Source organism: Ranitomeya variabilis, chromosome 3, assembly GCF_051348905.1.
Source record: "Ranitomeya variabilis isolate aRanVar5 chromosome 3, aRanVar5.hap1, whole genome shotgun sequence".
NCBI lineage: Eukaryota > Metazoa > Chordata > Amphibia > Anura > Dendrobatidae > Ranitomeya > Ranitomeya variabilis.
The window spans coordinates 316,812,917-316,826,685 of NC_135234.1; the positions used below are offsets into that span (position 1 = coordinate 316,812,917).

The 13,769-nt window shown below is 44.6% G+C and overlaps 1 protein-coding gene across 3 annotated transcripts in view; it reads left to right on the top strand.

Moving 5' to 3' along the window:
• SYTL1 (synaptotagmin like 1) overlaps nucleotides 1-13,769 on the top strand; it is a 303,576-nt gene that overhangs the window by 117,568 nt on the left and 172,239 nt on the right. For all 3 annotated transcript variants that reach the window (XM_077295678.1, XM_077295677.1, XM_077295679.1), the window contains exon 2: nucleotides 3,952-4,163. In XM_077295678.1, the coding sequence (XP_077151793.1) occupies nucleotides 4,045-4,163 (119 nt within the window). In that variant the 5' untranslated portion in view covers nucleotides 3,952-4,044. The remainder of the gene's footprint in view (nucleotides 1-3,951; nucleotides 4,164-13,769) is intronic.

Below are 13,769 nucleotides of genomic sequence, written 5' to 3' on the forward strand. Positions count from 1 at the left end.
AATCCCCTTAACCCCTCTACTGCTGCATGCTTTTAAAGGCATATTAAAGTGAAATTAGTCAATTGAGAAAACGTAGCCACAAAGAACATTACATTTAGATCATGTTTATCCTGTTGTCCTCATGAAGCAGTTATATCACATCATTCATAGACAAAGCACCATTCAAACTTCCATTTTTTGCATGAAGAATACATTTTGCAAATTTTCCCAATTTTGCATGAAGAAGACCCGATTTTTACAAGCTGTGGGTAGATAGGGCTCTGTCCAGATGGTAGATAAAAGTAGTGTTCAGCTCCTCAGCTTCAATTTAGGAGGCCATATGGCCCCTAACAGCATCCATTATTGTAATTTAACCCTGGTAGATATGTATATAGGTATTGATAGTCTACGTATTTCTTGGTAGAAACTCTACTGCACCATGAATCCCCACTGTGATGATTTTTCTCCATAAACTTATGTACAATTTACTAATTATTATTATTATTATTATTTATTTATATAGCACCATTAATTCCATGGTGCTGTACATGAGAAAGGGGTTACATACAGGGTTATAGATATCGTTTACAGTAAACAAGTTTACAGTGACAGACTGTTACAAAGGGGAGAGGACCCTGTCCTTGCGGACTTACATTCTATGGGATAGTGGGGAAGAGACAGAAGGTCAGAGGTGCAGCAGCTCTGGCGATGGAGAGGCGGCTGCTCTGGCGATGGCGAGGCGGCAGAATGGTTATTGCAGGCTGTAGGCTATTGCAGGCTGTAGGCTTTCTTGAAGAGATGGGTTTTCAGGTTCCGTCTGAAGGATCCGAGGGTGGTGGATAGTCGGATGTGTTGAGGCATGGAATTCCAGAGGATGGGGGATATTCGGGAGAAATCTTGGAGGCGGTTGTGTGAGGACCGAATAAGTGTGGTGGAGAGTAGGTGGTCTTGGGAGGATCGGAGGTTACGTGAGGGAAGGTATTGGGAGATTAGTTCAGAGATATAGGGAGGGGACAGGTTGTGGATGGCTTTGTAGATCAGTGTTAGTAGTTTGAACTGGATTCGTTGGGGAATTGGGAGCCAGTGGAGGGATTTGCAAAGGGGAGAAGCAGGGGAGTAGCGAGGAGAGAGGTGGATTAGCCGGGCAGCAGAGTTGAGGACAGACTGGAGTGGTGCAAGAGAGTTAGCGGGGAGGCCACAGAGGAGGGTGTTGCAGTAGTCGAGGCGGGAGATGATGAGGGCATGCACAAGAGTCTTAGTAGATTGTGGGGTGAGGAAGGGACGGATTCTGGCAATATTTTTGAGTTGGAGGCGACAGGAGGTGGCAAGAATTTGAACGTGCGGTTTGAAGGACAAGGCAGAGTCGAGAGTTACTCCGAGGCAACGGATTTCAGGTGCGGGAGAGAACGTGATGCCGTTTACCATAATAGATAGATCAGGTGGGGGGGATACGTGAGATGGGGGAAAGATGATGAGTTCGGTTTTGTCTACATTGAGTTTTAGGAAGCGAGAGGTGAAGAAGGAGGATATGGCTGACAGAAACTCCGGGATTCTGGACAGAAGAGAGGTGACATCTGAGCCAGAGAGGTAGATCTGAGTGTCGTCCGCATACAGGTGGTACTGGAAGCCATGGGACTTTATGAGTTGCCCTAGGCCAAGGGTATAGATGGAAAAAAGTAGGGGCCCTAGGACAGAGCCTTGAGGGACTCCAACAGAGAGAGGGCGGGATGAGGAGGTAGTGTGGGAGTAGGAAACGCTAAATGTGCGGTCGGAAAGGTATGAGGCCATCCAGGATAGGGCAAGGCCTTTGATGCCAAGGGAAGAAAGAATCTGTAGCAGTAGGCAGTGATCGACTGTGTCGAAAGCAGAGGACAGGTCAAGAAGGAGGAGGATGGAGAACTGTCTGTTAGCTTTGGCTGTGAGTAAGTCATTAGTAATTTTTGTCAGGGCAGTTTCGGTGGAGTGGTGGGGGCGGAAGCCAGATTGAAGGTTGTCAAGCATAGAGTTAGATGAGAGGTGGGAGGAAATTTGAGCATGGACATGCTGCTCAAGGAGTTTTGAAGCAAACGGGAGCAGTGATATGGGGCGGTAGCTTTGTATAGCAGTTGGGTCAAGGTTAGTTTTTTTGAGGATGGGTGTGATGGTGGCATGTTTGAAGGCAGAGGGGAAGGTACCAGAAGATAGCGATAGGTTGAAGAGATGTGTTAGGGCTGGAATGAGCATGTTAGTGAGGTTGGGGAGCAAGTAGGAGGGGATGGGGTCAAGGGCACAGGTGGTGAGGTGTGATTTGGAGAAGAGGTGAGTAAGCTCTCCTTCAGTGATGTTGGAGAGGGAGGTTATTAGGGGAGGGCAGAGGTCTGGTATATGGAGTGGTTGGGGTGGTGTAACAGTTAGGGTTTGCCTTGTTTGGTCGATCTTGTTTTTGAAGTAGGTGGCAAAGTCCTCGGAGGAGATGAGGGGAGTTGGGGGTGGCAGTGGTGGGCGGAGGAGGGAGTTGAATGTGCTGAACAGTTGTTTTGGGTTGTAGGATAGTGAAGATACAAGGTTAGTGAAATAGGTCTGTTTAGCGGAGGTGAGGGCTTACGCATAGTAAGAAAAACATGACCTTAAATTCAAGCCTTCTACTATATAATTGTCTAAGGGTCACTTCCGTCTGTCTGTCCTTCTGTCTGTCTGTCGGTAACGGTTATTCGTTCGCTGATTGGTCTCGGCAGCTGCCTGTCATGGCTGCCGCGACCAATCAGCGACGCGCACAGTCCGGAAGAAAATGGCCGCTCCTTACTCCACGCAGTACCCGCACTCACTGCCTGACCCCCGCATACATCCCTCCAGTCTGCCCTCACACAGGGTTAATGGCAGCGGTAACGGACCGCGTTATGCCGCGGTGTAATGCAGTCCGTTGCCGCTGCTATTAACCCTGTGTGACCAACTTTTTACTATTCATGCTGCCTATGCGGCATGAATAGTAAAACGAATGTTAAAAATAATAATTAAAAAAAAAAAATCGTTAGATACTCACCGTCCGTGGGCCCCTCGGATCCAGAACCGGCCTTTCCTGCTTGCGAGGCTCCGGTGACTGCTCCATGCTGCGATCTCGCGAGATGATGACGTTGCGGTCTCGCGATGCTACGTCATCATCTCACGAGACCGCAGCATGGAGCAGTCACCGGAGCGTTGCAAGCGGGAAGGCCGGTTCTGGATCCGGAGGCTCCGGAAGGTGAGTATATAACTATTTTTTATTTTATATCTTTTTTTAACAGGAATATGATGCCCACATTGTTATATACTACGTGGGCTGGGCAATATACTACGTGCCTGGACAATATACTACGTGAGCTGCGCAATATACTACGTGGGCTGCGCAATATACTATGTGGCCTGCGCAATATACTACGTGGGCTGCGCTATATACTATGTGGGCTGCGCAATATACTACGTGTGGGCTGCGCAATATACTTTGTGGGCTGCGCAATATACTACGTGGGCTGTGCAATATACTACGTGGGCTGCGCAATATACTACGTGGGCTGCGCAATATACAACGTGAGCTGCACAATGTACTGCGTTGGCTGCGCAATGTACTACGTGGGCTGCGCAATGTACTACGTGGGCTGCGCAATATAATACGTGGGCTGTGCTATACACTACGCATACATATTCTAGAATACCCGATGCGTTAGAATCGGGCCACCATCTAGTATTCAATATTTGGTTTAAACATGGTTTTAGTGGTGCCTGGAATTATTTTTTTCTGCAAACTTTCTCTGGCCAGACCAAAATTCTTCACTTCCTCATTTAAGACTTGTGGCATTTGCATTAAACATACATCCTGTAAATGCACCACTAAGCAGCAGCAACTAGTGTACTCCCCCACAGTGTGTAATATGCTCTGCTACTGTTTTTTATTCATTATTTATTTTGTCTCCTGTATTTTTCAAGATATCTTTTTCCTCATCTTATGTACATCTCTAGGTGCCAAGAAGACATACATCATACTAGCTGGTCACTCAGCTGTCGTGATTGAGTTGCACCCCTTGCTGCTAGTGTGACCAATGTGGGCAAAGAATGGATGATAGTGGGGACCTTCTGGATCTCAGTTTCTTGACTGGAGAGGAGCAAAGATCAATAACTCAAGTTTTGGAACGAGACACACAGCTAAGGGAGAAGGACCAACAGCGAATACTGTAAGTAATTAGTAACTGTGGAAAAATAACTTTTTTTAACCAAAAGTCAGACATAAGTCGCTTTTCTATATGTTTTATTTTATTTAAAAAAGAGGTCTGTTTGTCATGGCTACCTGGTATTAATGCTGCAGGGAGAGCTGCACACAGCAGCAAAGGAACTGAGCTAAATGCTGAGTTACTAACCTGGAAACCTACAGGACCTTAGATATGTGACAGAGTGACCTATTAACCAACAGGACTTTAGACATGTAACAGAGTTGGAGGAGGTCAGGGGGCAGAGCAAGACGCCGGGAAACAGAGAAGGGACAAGCACTAGAGAATAATCAAACAAGCAGAGATCGGAGCCAGGAGATCATGAGGTACCAAACGGGAGAGACGGGATAGTCAGAAGCAAAGCCAGAGTTCAGTAATCCAGGAAAATGAACAGAATAACACACGGAAAGCAAGATAAACACGATGTAAGCCGGGCACACACTCAAGGGGTCAAGCACACAGGCTGAAGCAGAACGTATAGCTGACACTGAAACCCAGCTAGAAGTGAGTATAAATACCCCTCCCATCTTGAAAGAGAGGCTAACAATATTAACCCTGAGAGAACAGGACATTAACCATGTCTTAACCCTGACTCTGTTATTTTCATGATTTACTTCTCTATAGGTATTGGAATAAAAGCACACTTGTATGTAATAGATTAGAATTCATGTCCAGAAGATTAGTGACCTCTATGAAATGCAGATTTCCGGAGCACAAAGAATTTAATGCACTGGATGCTCATGTTGGGATTCCATCGAACCGGAGTTCAGATTGATGCATGGTAAATCTGATTAGAGCCGACATTCAGGACACAAATGTGCTGTTCACCTTTTCTAACAGTAGATTGATTGAAAGAATCAGTTACAATCTGATTTAGAATCAGATATCCCAATTGAACTCTCAGTTTGCAAATGTCTATTATCAGCAAGGAGAGGTAGATAATGTAGATACAATAAAATATAACTTTTAATAGTACTATTTAAAGAAGAACAATCTAGAATTAAAAACACAAAAAACACTTTACTGTAACTGTATAAAGTACAAGTGGTCACAATAACAGTGTTCATATAAAAAGGTTCAATCTCACCAATATGCCATGATGATAAGCATTCCAAATTGGGCAGAAGAAGCAGATGTTTTAGGAGTGGTTTCTATATAACTCTTTCATGCCCCGTGTGTTGCTCCTGCCCAAACAAGGGCAGTACCCAAGTGTGCCACTGCCTGGAAAGTACCCAAAAAATATGTCGCCTTTCCTCCTCAGTGTTGAGGATTCTTCAGGGGAGTATGTAGACTGCAAAGATATGCAGAGAGAAGAAGATAAACAGGGTTCCTGCAAAGCCAATATTCCCAAAGTAGGTATGGCGTGTGATGCAGGGACCTGCAGAAGTAATGTGGTCATCTAAACCACATTAGAATGATTCAAAGATGACAACTAGTGATGAGCGAGCACTAAAATGTTCGGGTGCTCGTTACTCGGGTCGAACAGATTGGAATACTCGGGTATTCGGCCAGAACAATGAGCCCAATGTAAGTCTAAAGGAGACCTGAGTATTTTTACCGTGATCTCCCCGAGGGTCCTTTTGAGGTCTAAAAACATCTGAAAATGATGGAAATACTGCTCAAAAGTCACAGGAACACCATGGGGATCGCCCCTGGAAGCATTCCTGACTCCTAGTTCACAGCTGGAAACATTATTTTCTGAGATCCATGCCATTTTTCCCGGTGCAGCAAAAAGCACACTAAAACGAAACCAAAATGGATTTTGCTGGGAAATATGTCAAAGTACATCCTTTGCAGGTTAATGACTTGCCTGTAAGGCCAAATATTTAACCCCAGACTGAAAATTTCCTCCCCCACTTAGGCTTAGTTCAGACGTAGCGCTTTTCAACTTTAAAATTGCTTTCAACCACTATAAATGCATTCGCTAGGAAATCTCATTGTAACATTTAACAACCCTAGCTGGCCATGTGGTGTGTGACACATAAGCAGACCCATCTTGTTTTATTTATAAAGGAGGGACTCTTAAAGTCACAGCAAAAACGTAGAAAAAAGTGGGCACTCACCATCTGCTAATGTTCAGTCTTTATTGTGCCACATGCCAAATGCAGAAATAGTAGGGAGAAACGTGATATAAAAAGACGACGGCTGTTTCGCTCTGCTGCGCTTCCAAGGGTCTTCTGTGGCAGCACCCAAGTTCTGCAAGTGGCATATACGCTGGATATCTGACACACACATGCACAGGTGTTTTCACTAGCGGTTGGTGCGGCAATCTGTTTTTCTTTTTGCTTAAAGTCACAGAGCCTATTTTTACTGTTGCATCAGGCGGCATTAATCTCCTTAAAAGGCCATTATTAAACAGTGGGTCTCCTAAGCTATTGTAGCCTATGCTGTGAGTGGATGGGCTTTCATAAGATGTTCAGGGGGGACTCCTGCATAAAGTGTTGCATTGAATTCAAGGCCTGCCCTGCTACCAATTCATATGCACCCCAATAAGCCTTTGAACCCACATACTGGATGGGCTCTTGAAAATCCACTTCACAATATGCATTTTGTACTCCGTACTCCGTTTTACACATTGGCAGCAAAGCCAGCCCTGCTGCTTAGTCAGTCATATGCACCCCATTACGCCTTGTAACCCACATACTGGATGGGCCCATGAAAATCCACTTCACAATATTCATTTTGTACTCCCGTACTTCTTTGTTTTACACATTGGCAGCAAGGCCAGCCCTGCTGCATAGTCATATGCACCCCATTATGCCTTGGAACCCACATACTGGATGGGCCCATGAAAATCCACTCGTATTTTTTAATGGTATGATGGTTCCATCTTTACAGAATTATTTACAGGAGAATTTGGCAATTTTATTTGCCATGTTTTTAACACTAAGGTTCAGATATGACTTTAAAAAAGGCTAATACTTGCAATACAACGCAATTTTATTTCAAACTACAAAATTCAAGAAATAGTATGATTGAATAGTGTGAGTGCGTGCACTTTTATATATGTTAACATACAAAGGTTAATAAGTACATATAAGGATTAAATGCATATTGTGATTACGTATATATGAAGATTAACTACATACAGTATACTTACATCATCCCCAAGAGGCTTTTAAACATCATCCGTCTGGAATATCAGAGAAGCAAGACCAAGACAGCGAACCCCTGGGAGATTAACTACACTGCATGGGCATCCCCAATTATGCAGGTGTCAGCACACTGTACATGTACAGGTACCCCAGTTTTGGCATATGTTTTAGTCATGTTTCTATGGTCTTATATAGTGATTTACACTATGTAGTAACTCTAGTTTCACCCAGACATTCAAGTGGCCAGCTTTCAAGGTTGTATGAAACTGAGATATCATGGAGTCATCAGACGAAAGGCCATAAACCACTAGAAAATGAAAACCACAAGATTTAGATGAAACCACCACAGGCAGAATTTCAGTAAACCTTAATGTTTTACAATGACAAACAGCAAACATATAGAGGCTTAGAACTATTTGTGAAGTGATTAAACAAACATTTCTCAAGATTGTGTCACTATGAGCATTTTCTGTCACATCTTTAAATGTTTTACAAAAAATGCAGCTTTGTGATTGTCTGAATGCATTCGGTATACAGTATTTTAATCTGGTTTCCAAATCGCCATTTGTATATTCGCCATTTGTACATTTTAGGCAGCTAAAGTTATAGCTCTCAAGGAGAGAACTAATGTAGTAATACAAGAAATATTTGTAATGAACTACTGAGCCAAACTAACAGCATTGCTTTCTCAAATTTATATGAAGTGTATTGTGTCCAATGTGAGCAACCAGGCAACACAAAAAGGAGCGTTTCAAGTGAGCTCTTTAAGGTGCACAAATGTTATGAAGTCTTTGCCAACAAGGATGTGGTTTCACCAATGGGGGGTACCTTTTTTAAAAATATATTATTGCCATCACAGCCCCCCTTGCTCAAAATTCTGTTTCCTATAAAAGTACAGAACACGTTCATTCAGGTCATGTTGTCGGAGATAAGGAAGAGACATTGCCGGAAACAGAGTTAAGAAGTAGGCCCAATGTAGGGGTGTGGGTCTCTGAGATTTGTAATGGATGGCATGAGCTGACAAACAATTCCCCAATGTGGGGTCCTTTTTTAATAAATAAAATAGTGTCATCACAGCCCTCTTTGTTGTGAATTCTGCTCTTGGGTTCCCTCTGGTGGTTGTTGGTAGTAATGCAGTTGTCCCTGGGTTGCAATCCTGGGCAGGTGTCCCTGCTGATTGCAGCTCTGACTGGGATATTTAGGTGTGCAGGATTCATTAGCCCTTGCCAGTTGTCCATTGTTCTTGGAGGTTTTGCATCTCTGTCTGGTTCCTCCTGCCCTGCTGCCAAATCAGCAAAGATAAGTGTCTGGTTTTGTTTCTGCAGCACACGTGCTGTGTGCTTTACAATTCAGTACTATTCAATGTTTTTTCTTGTCCAGCTTAGACTGTGTTTGGATATTTCAGTCAAGTTGGATTCTCAGGAGATGCAGATATACATTCCATGTCTTTAGTTAGATGGTGGAATTTTTGTATCATCTGCTGTGGATATTTTTAGGGTTTTAATACTGACCACTTAGTATTCTGTCCTATCCTTTTCTATTTAGCTAGCGTGGCCTCTTTTGCTAAATCCTGATTTCTGCCTGTGTGTGTCTTTCCTCTAATACTCACAGTCAATATTTGTGGGGGGCTGCCTATCCTTTGGGGTTCTGCTCTGAGGCAAGATAGAATTCCCATTTCCATCTATAGGGGTATTTAGTCCTCCGACTGTGTCGAGGTGTCTAGGATGTGTTAGGTACACCCCACGGCTACTTCTAGTTGCGGTGACAGTTTAAGGTTTGCGGTCAGTACAGGTTCCACCTACTCCTGAGAAAGGCTCATGCGGCTCCAAGGTCACCGGATCACAACAGTACAACTGGACAACAATGAGTTTAATGCATCTCAGAAGAAGGGAAGAAAGAGCCATTTTTTTTTCTGTAGCCTGCTTTGTCTTTTCTTCCCTCTTTTTCTCTGGGTGGCTGAGGAGTCTTGTGCTAGCATGGATGTTCAGGGATTAGCTTCTCATGTAGACCAGCTTGCTGCTAGGGTACAGGGTATTTCTGATTATATTGTTCAGATTCCAGTTTTAGAGCCTAAGATTCCTACTCCTGATTTGTTTTTTGGGGACAGGTCCAAATTTTTGAGTTTTAAAAACAACTGTAAACTGTTTTTTGCTCTGAGACCTCGATCCTCTGGTGATTCCATTCAGCGGGTTAAAATTGTCATCTCCCTGCTGCGTGGTGATCCTCAGGATTGGGCATTTTCCCTGGAATCTGGGAATCCGGCCTTGCTTAATGTAGATGCCTTTTTTCAGGCTTTAGGATTATTATATGATGAACCAAATTCTGTGGATCAAGCGGAGAAGACCTTGTTGGTCCTGTCTCAGGGTCAAGAAGTGGCAGAATTGTATTGTCAGAAATTTAGAAAATGGTCTGTGTTGACTAGGGTTGAGCGACTTTTATTTTTATAGGATCGGGTCGGGTTTCACGAAACCCGACTTTCTCAAAAGTCGGGTCAAGCGAAATCGGCCGATCCTATAAAAAAGTCGTGGTCGGGGTCGACCGAAACACGAAACCCAATGCAGTGCAATGGGATACTATGGTTCCCAGGGTCTGAAGGAGAGGAAACTCTTCTTCAGGCCCTGGGATCCATATTAATGTGTAAAATAAAGAATTAAAATAAAAAATATTGATATACTCACCTCTCCGGAGACCCCTGTGTTATGATCCTAGTGGCAAGGATCGCAGGTCAGACTAGCTAAGTAACTGAACAGACTACTAGCTCTGGGGAAGTGGTAACTAGATTGACCGCAACCTGATCCTATCCGCAAACAACTATAGGGAGCCGTGGAACGTTACCTAAAAATCCTAGACGTCTCGTCCCGGCCTGAGAAACTGACTATTCCTGGAGGGAAAGTAAGTCCTGACTTGCCTCAGTGGAATGACCCCAAAGATATAGAATAGCCCCCCACAAATATTAACGGTGAGTTAAGGGGAAAGCACAAACGCAGAGATGAAATCAGATTTAGCAAATGAGGCCCGCTAATACTAGATAGCAGAAAATAGGAAGGAAACTGTGCGGTCAATATAAAACCCTATTCAAAATATCCACGCAGAGATTGCTCGAGCCCCCGCACCAACTAACGGTGCGGGGAAAGCAACTCCGTACTCCAGAGCTTACCAGCAAAAAGAAATCACATGTTAGCAAGCTGGACTAGACTTATCATACACAGAAATCATATTGCAGGCAGATGAGCAAAAAATATTCAAACAGAACTTAGCTTATCCTGAAGAGGCAGAAAACGAGATAATCAGGAGTAATCAGAATAGCACTGAATACATTGACAGCCGGCAACAAGTGGAAGTGAAGCAGAGCTAAATAGGAGCCTCCCTGGTGAATAACGAGGCAGCTGATCCAGCAGACCCGCAGGATAATAAACCAAACAACCAGGGGGAGCCAAAAAACCAAAGTCACACAATACCATCTGTGACCACAAGAGGGAGCCTGAAAACGGAGTTCACAACACCCCTGGACATCACCGCTGGTAACCAGCAGCCTTCTTTGCTTAAAATTAGCGCATTCAGGGCCTTCCATGACGTCACGGCTTCTGATTGGTCGCGTGCCGCTCATGTGACCGCCACGCGACCAATCACAAGCTGTGAGGTAATTCTCAGGTCCTAAATTCCTAATTCTAGGAATTTAGGACCTGAGAATTACGTCACGGCTTGTGATTGGTCGCGTGGCGGTCACATGGGCGGCCGCGACCAATCACAAGCCGTGACGTCATCTAAGGCCCTGAACGCGCTCATTCTTAGAAAGGAAGGCTGCCGGAAAGAAGCCGAGGGTGAGTATATTCCTATTAGGTATATACTCACCCACGGACGCGCCCTGCTTCTTTCCGGCAGCCTTCCTTCTTAAGAATGAGCGCGTTCAGGGCCTTAGATGACGTCACGGCTTGTGATTGGTCGCGGCCGCCCATGTGACCGCTCACGCGACCAATCACAAGCCGTGACGTAATTCTCAGGTCCTAAATTCCTAGAATGAGGAATTTTGGACCTGAGAATTACGTCACGGCTTGTGATTGGTCGCGTGGCGGTCACATGAGCGGCACGTGACCAATCAGAAGCCGTGATGTCATGGAAGGCCGTAAACGCGCTCATTTTAAGCAAAGAAGGCTGCCGGTTACCAGCGGCGATGTCCAGGGGACTCCGGAGAGGTGAGTATATCAATATTTTTTATTTTAATTCTTTATTTTACACTTAAATGTGGATTCCGATACCGATTTCCGATATCGCAAACATATCCGATACCAGATTCAGAAGATCGCCGACCTCATGGCCGACCCCATACAGGGGTCTGGTCGGGTTTCATGAAACCCGACTTTGCCAAAAGTCGGCGACTTCTGAAAATGGCCGAGCCGTTTCGCTCAACCCTAGTGTTGACTAAATGGAATGATGATGCTTTGGCGGCAATTTTCAGAAAGGGTCTTTCTGAATCCGTTAAAGATGTTATGGTGGGGTTTCCCACGCCTTTCGGTCTGAGTGATTCTATGTCTCTGGCCATTCAGATTGATCGGCGTTTGCAGGAGCGCAGAACTGAGAGCGCTGTGGCGTCGTCCTCAGAGCAGATGTCTGAGTCAATGCAGTGTGATAGGATTCTGTCTAGAACGGAACAACAGGGATTCAGACGTCAGAATAGGTTGTGTTTTTATTGTGGCGATGCTTCTCATGTCATTTCAGTCTGCCCTAAGCATACAAAGAGGATCGCTAGTTCATTTACCATCAGTACTGTACAACCTAAATTTTTATTATTTGTGTCCTTGATCTGCTCATTGTCATCATTTTCTGTCATGGCGTTTGTGGATTCAGGCGCCGCCTTGAACTTAATGGACTTTGAGTTTGCCAGGCGTTGTGGTTTTCCATTGCAGTCTTTGCAGAACCCTATTCCTTTAAGGGGCATTGATGCTACGCCTTTGGCTAAAAATAAGCCCCAGTTCTGGACACAGGTGACCATGTGCATGGCGCCAGCCCATCAGGAAGATTGTCGATTTCTGGTGTTGCATAATTTACATGATGCTATCGTGCTGGGTTTTCCGTGGTTGCAGGCACATAATCTTGTGTTGGATTCGAAGTCTATGTCTGTGACTAGTTGGGGATGTCAGGGGGTTCATAATGACGTTCCTTTGATGTCAATCTCCTCTTCTTCCACTTCTGAAATTCCAGAGTTTTTGTCTGATTTTCAGGATATATTCGATAAGCCCAAGTCCAGTTCCCTTCCACCGCATAGGAACTGTGATTGTGCGATTGACTTGATTCCAGGCTGTAAGTTTCCTAAGGGCCGACTTTTCAACCTGTCTGTGCCTGAACATACCGCCATGCGGAGTTATGTTAAGGAGTCTTTGGAGAAAGGACATATTCGGCCATCTTCTTCACCGTTGGGAGCGGGATTTTTTTTTGTTGCTAAGAAGGATGGCTCCTTGAGACCCTGTATTGATTATCGCCTCTTGAATAAGATCACGGTCAAGTTTCAATACCCTTTATCTCTGCTTTCCGATTTGTTTGCTAGGATTAAGGGGGCTAGTTGGTTTACGAAGATTGACCTTCGGGGGGGCATATAATCTTGTTCGTATTAAGCAGGGTGATGAATGGAAAACTGCGTTTAATACGCCCGAAGGCCATTTTGAATACCTTGTGATGCCATTCGGGCTCTCTAATGCTCCATCTGTTTTTCAGTCCTTCATGCACGATATCTTCCGGACTTATCTTGATAAATTCATGATTGTATATTTGGATGACATTTTAATTTTTTCCGATGATTGGGATTCTCATGTGAAACAGGTCAGGATGGTATTTCAGATTCTTCGTGATAATGCTTTGTTTGTGAAGGGGTCTAAGTGTCTCTTTGGAGTGCAGAAGGTTTCTTTTTTGGGCTTCATTTTTTCTCCCTCATCTATAGAGATGGATCCGGTTAAGGTTCAGGCCATTCATGATTGGATTCAACCCACATCTGTGAAGAGCCTTCAGAAATTTTTGGGCTTTGCTAATTTTTATCGCCGTTTCAGTGCTAACTTCTCCAGTGTGGTTAAACCCCTGACCGATTTGACGAAGAAAGGCGCTGATGTGACGAATTGGTCCTCTGCGGCTGTCTCTGCCTTTCAGGAGCTTAAACGCCGATTTACTTCTGCCCCGGTGTTGCGTCAACCGGATATTTCTCTTCCGTTTCTGGTTGAGGTTGACGCTTCTGAGATTGGGGCAGGGGCCGTTTTGTCTCAGAGGGATCCTGTTGGTTCCTTGATGAAACCGTTTGCCTTCTTTTCCCGTAAGTTTTCGCCCGCTGAACGCAATTATGATGTCAGCAATCGGGAGTTGTTGGCTATGAAGTGGGCGTTTGAGGAGTGTCGACATTGGCTCGAGGGAGCTAAGCACCGTATTGTGGTCTTGACCGATCATAAAAATCTGATTTACCTCGAGTCTGCCAGGCGGCTGAATCCTAGACAGGCTC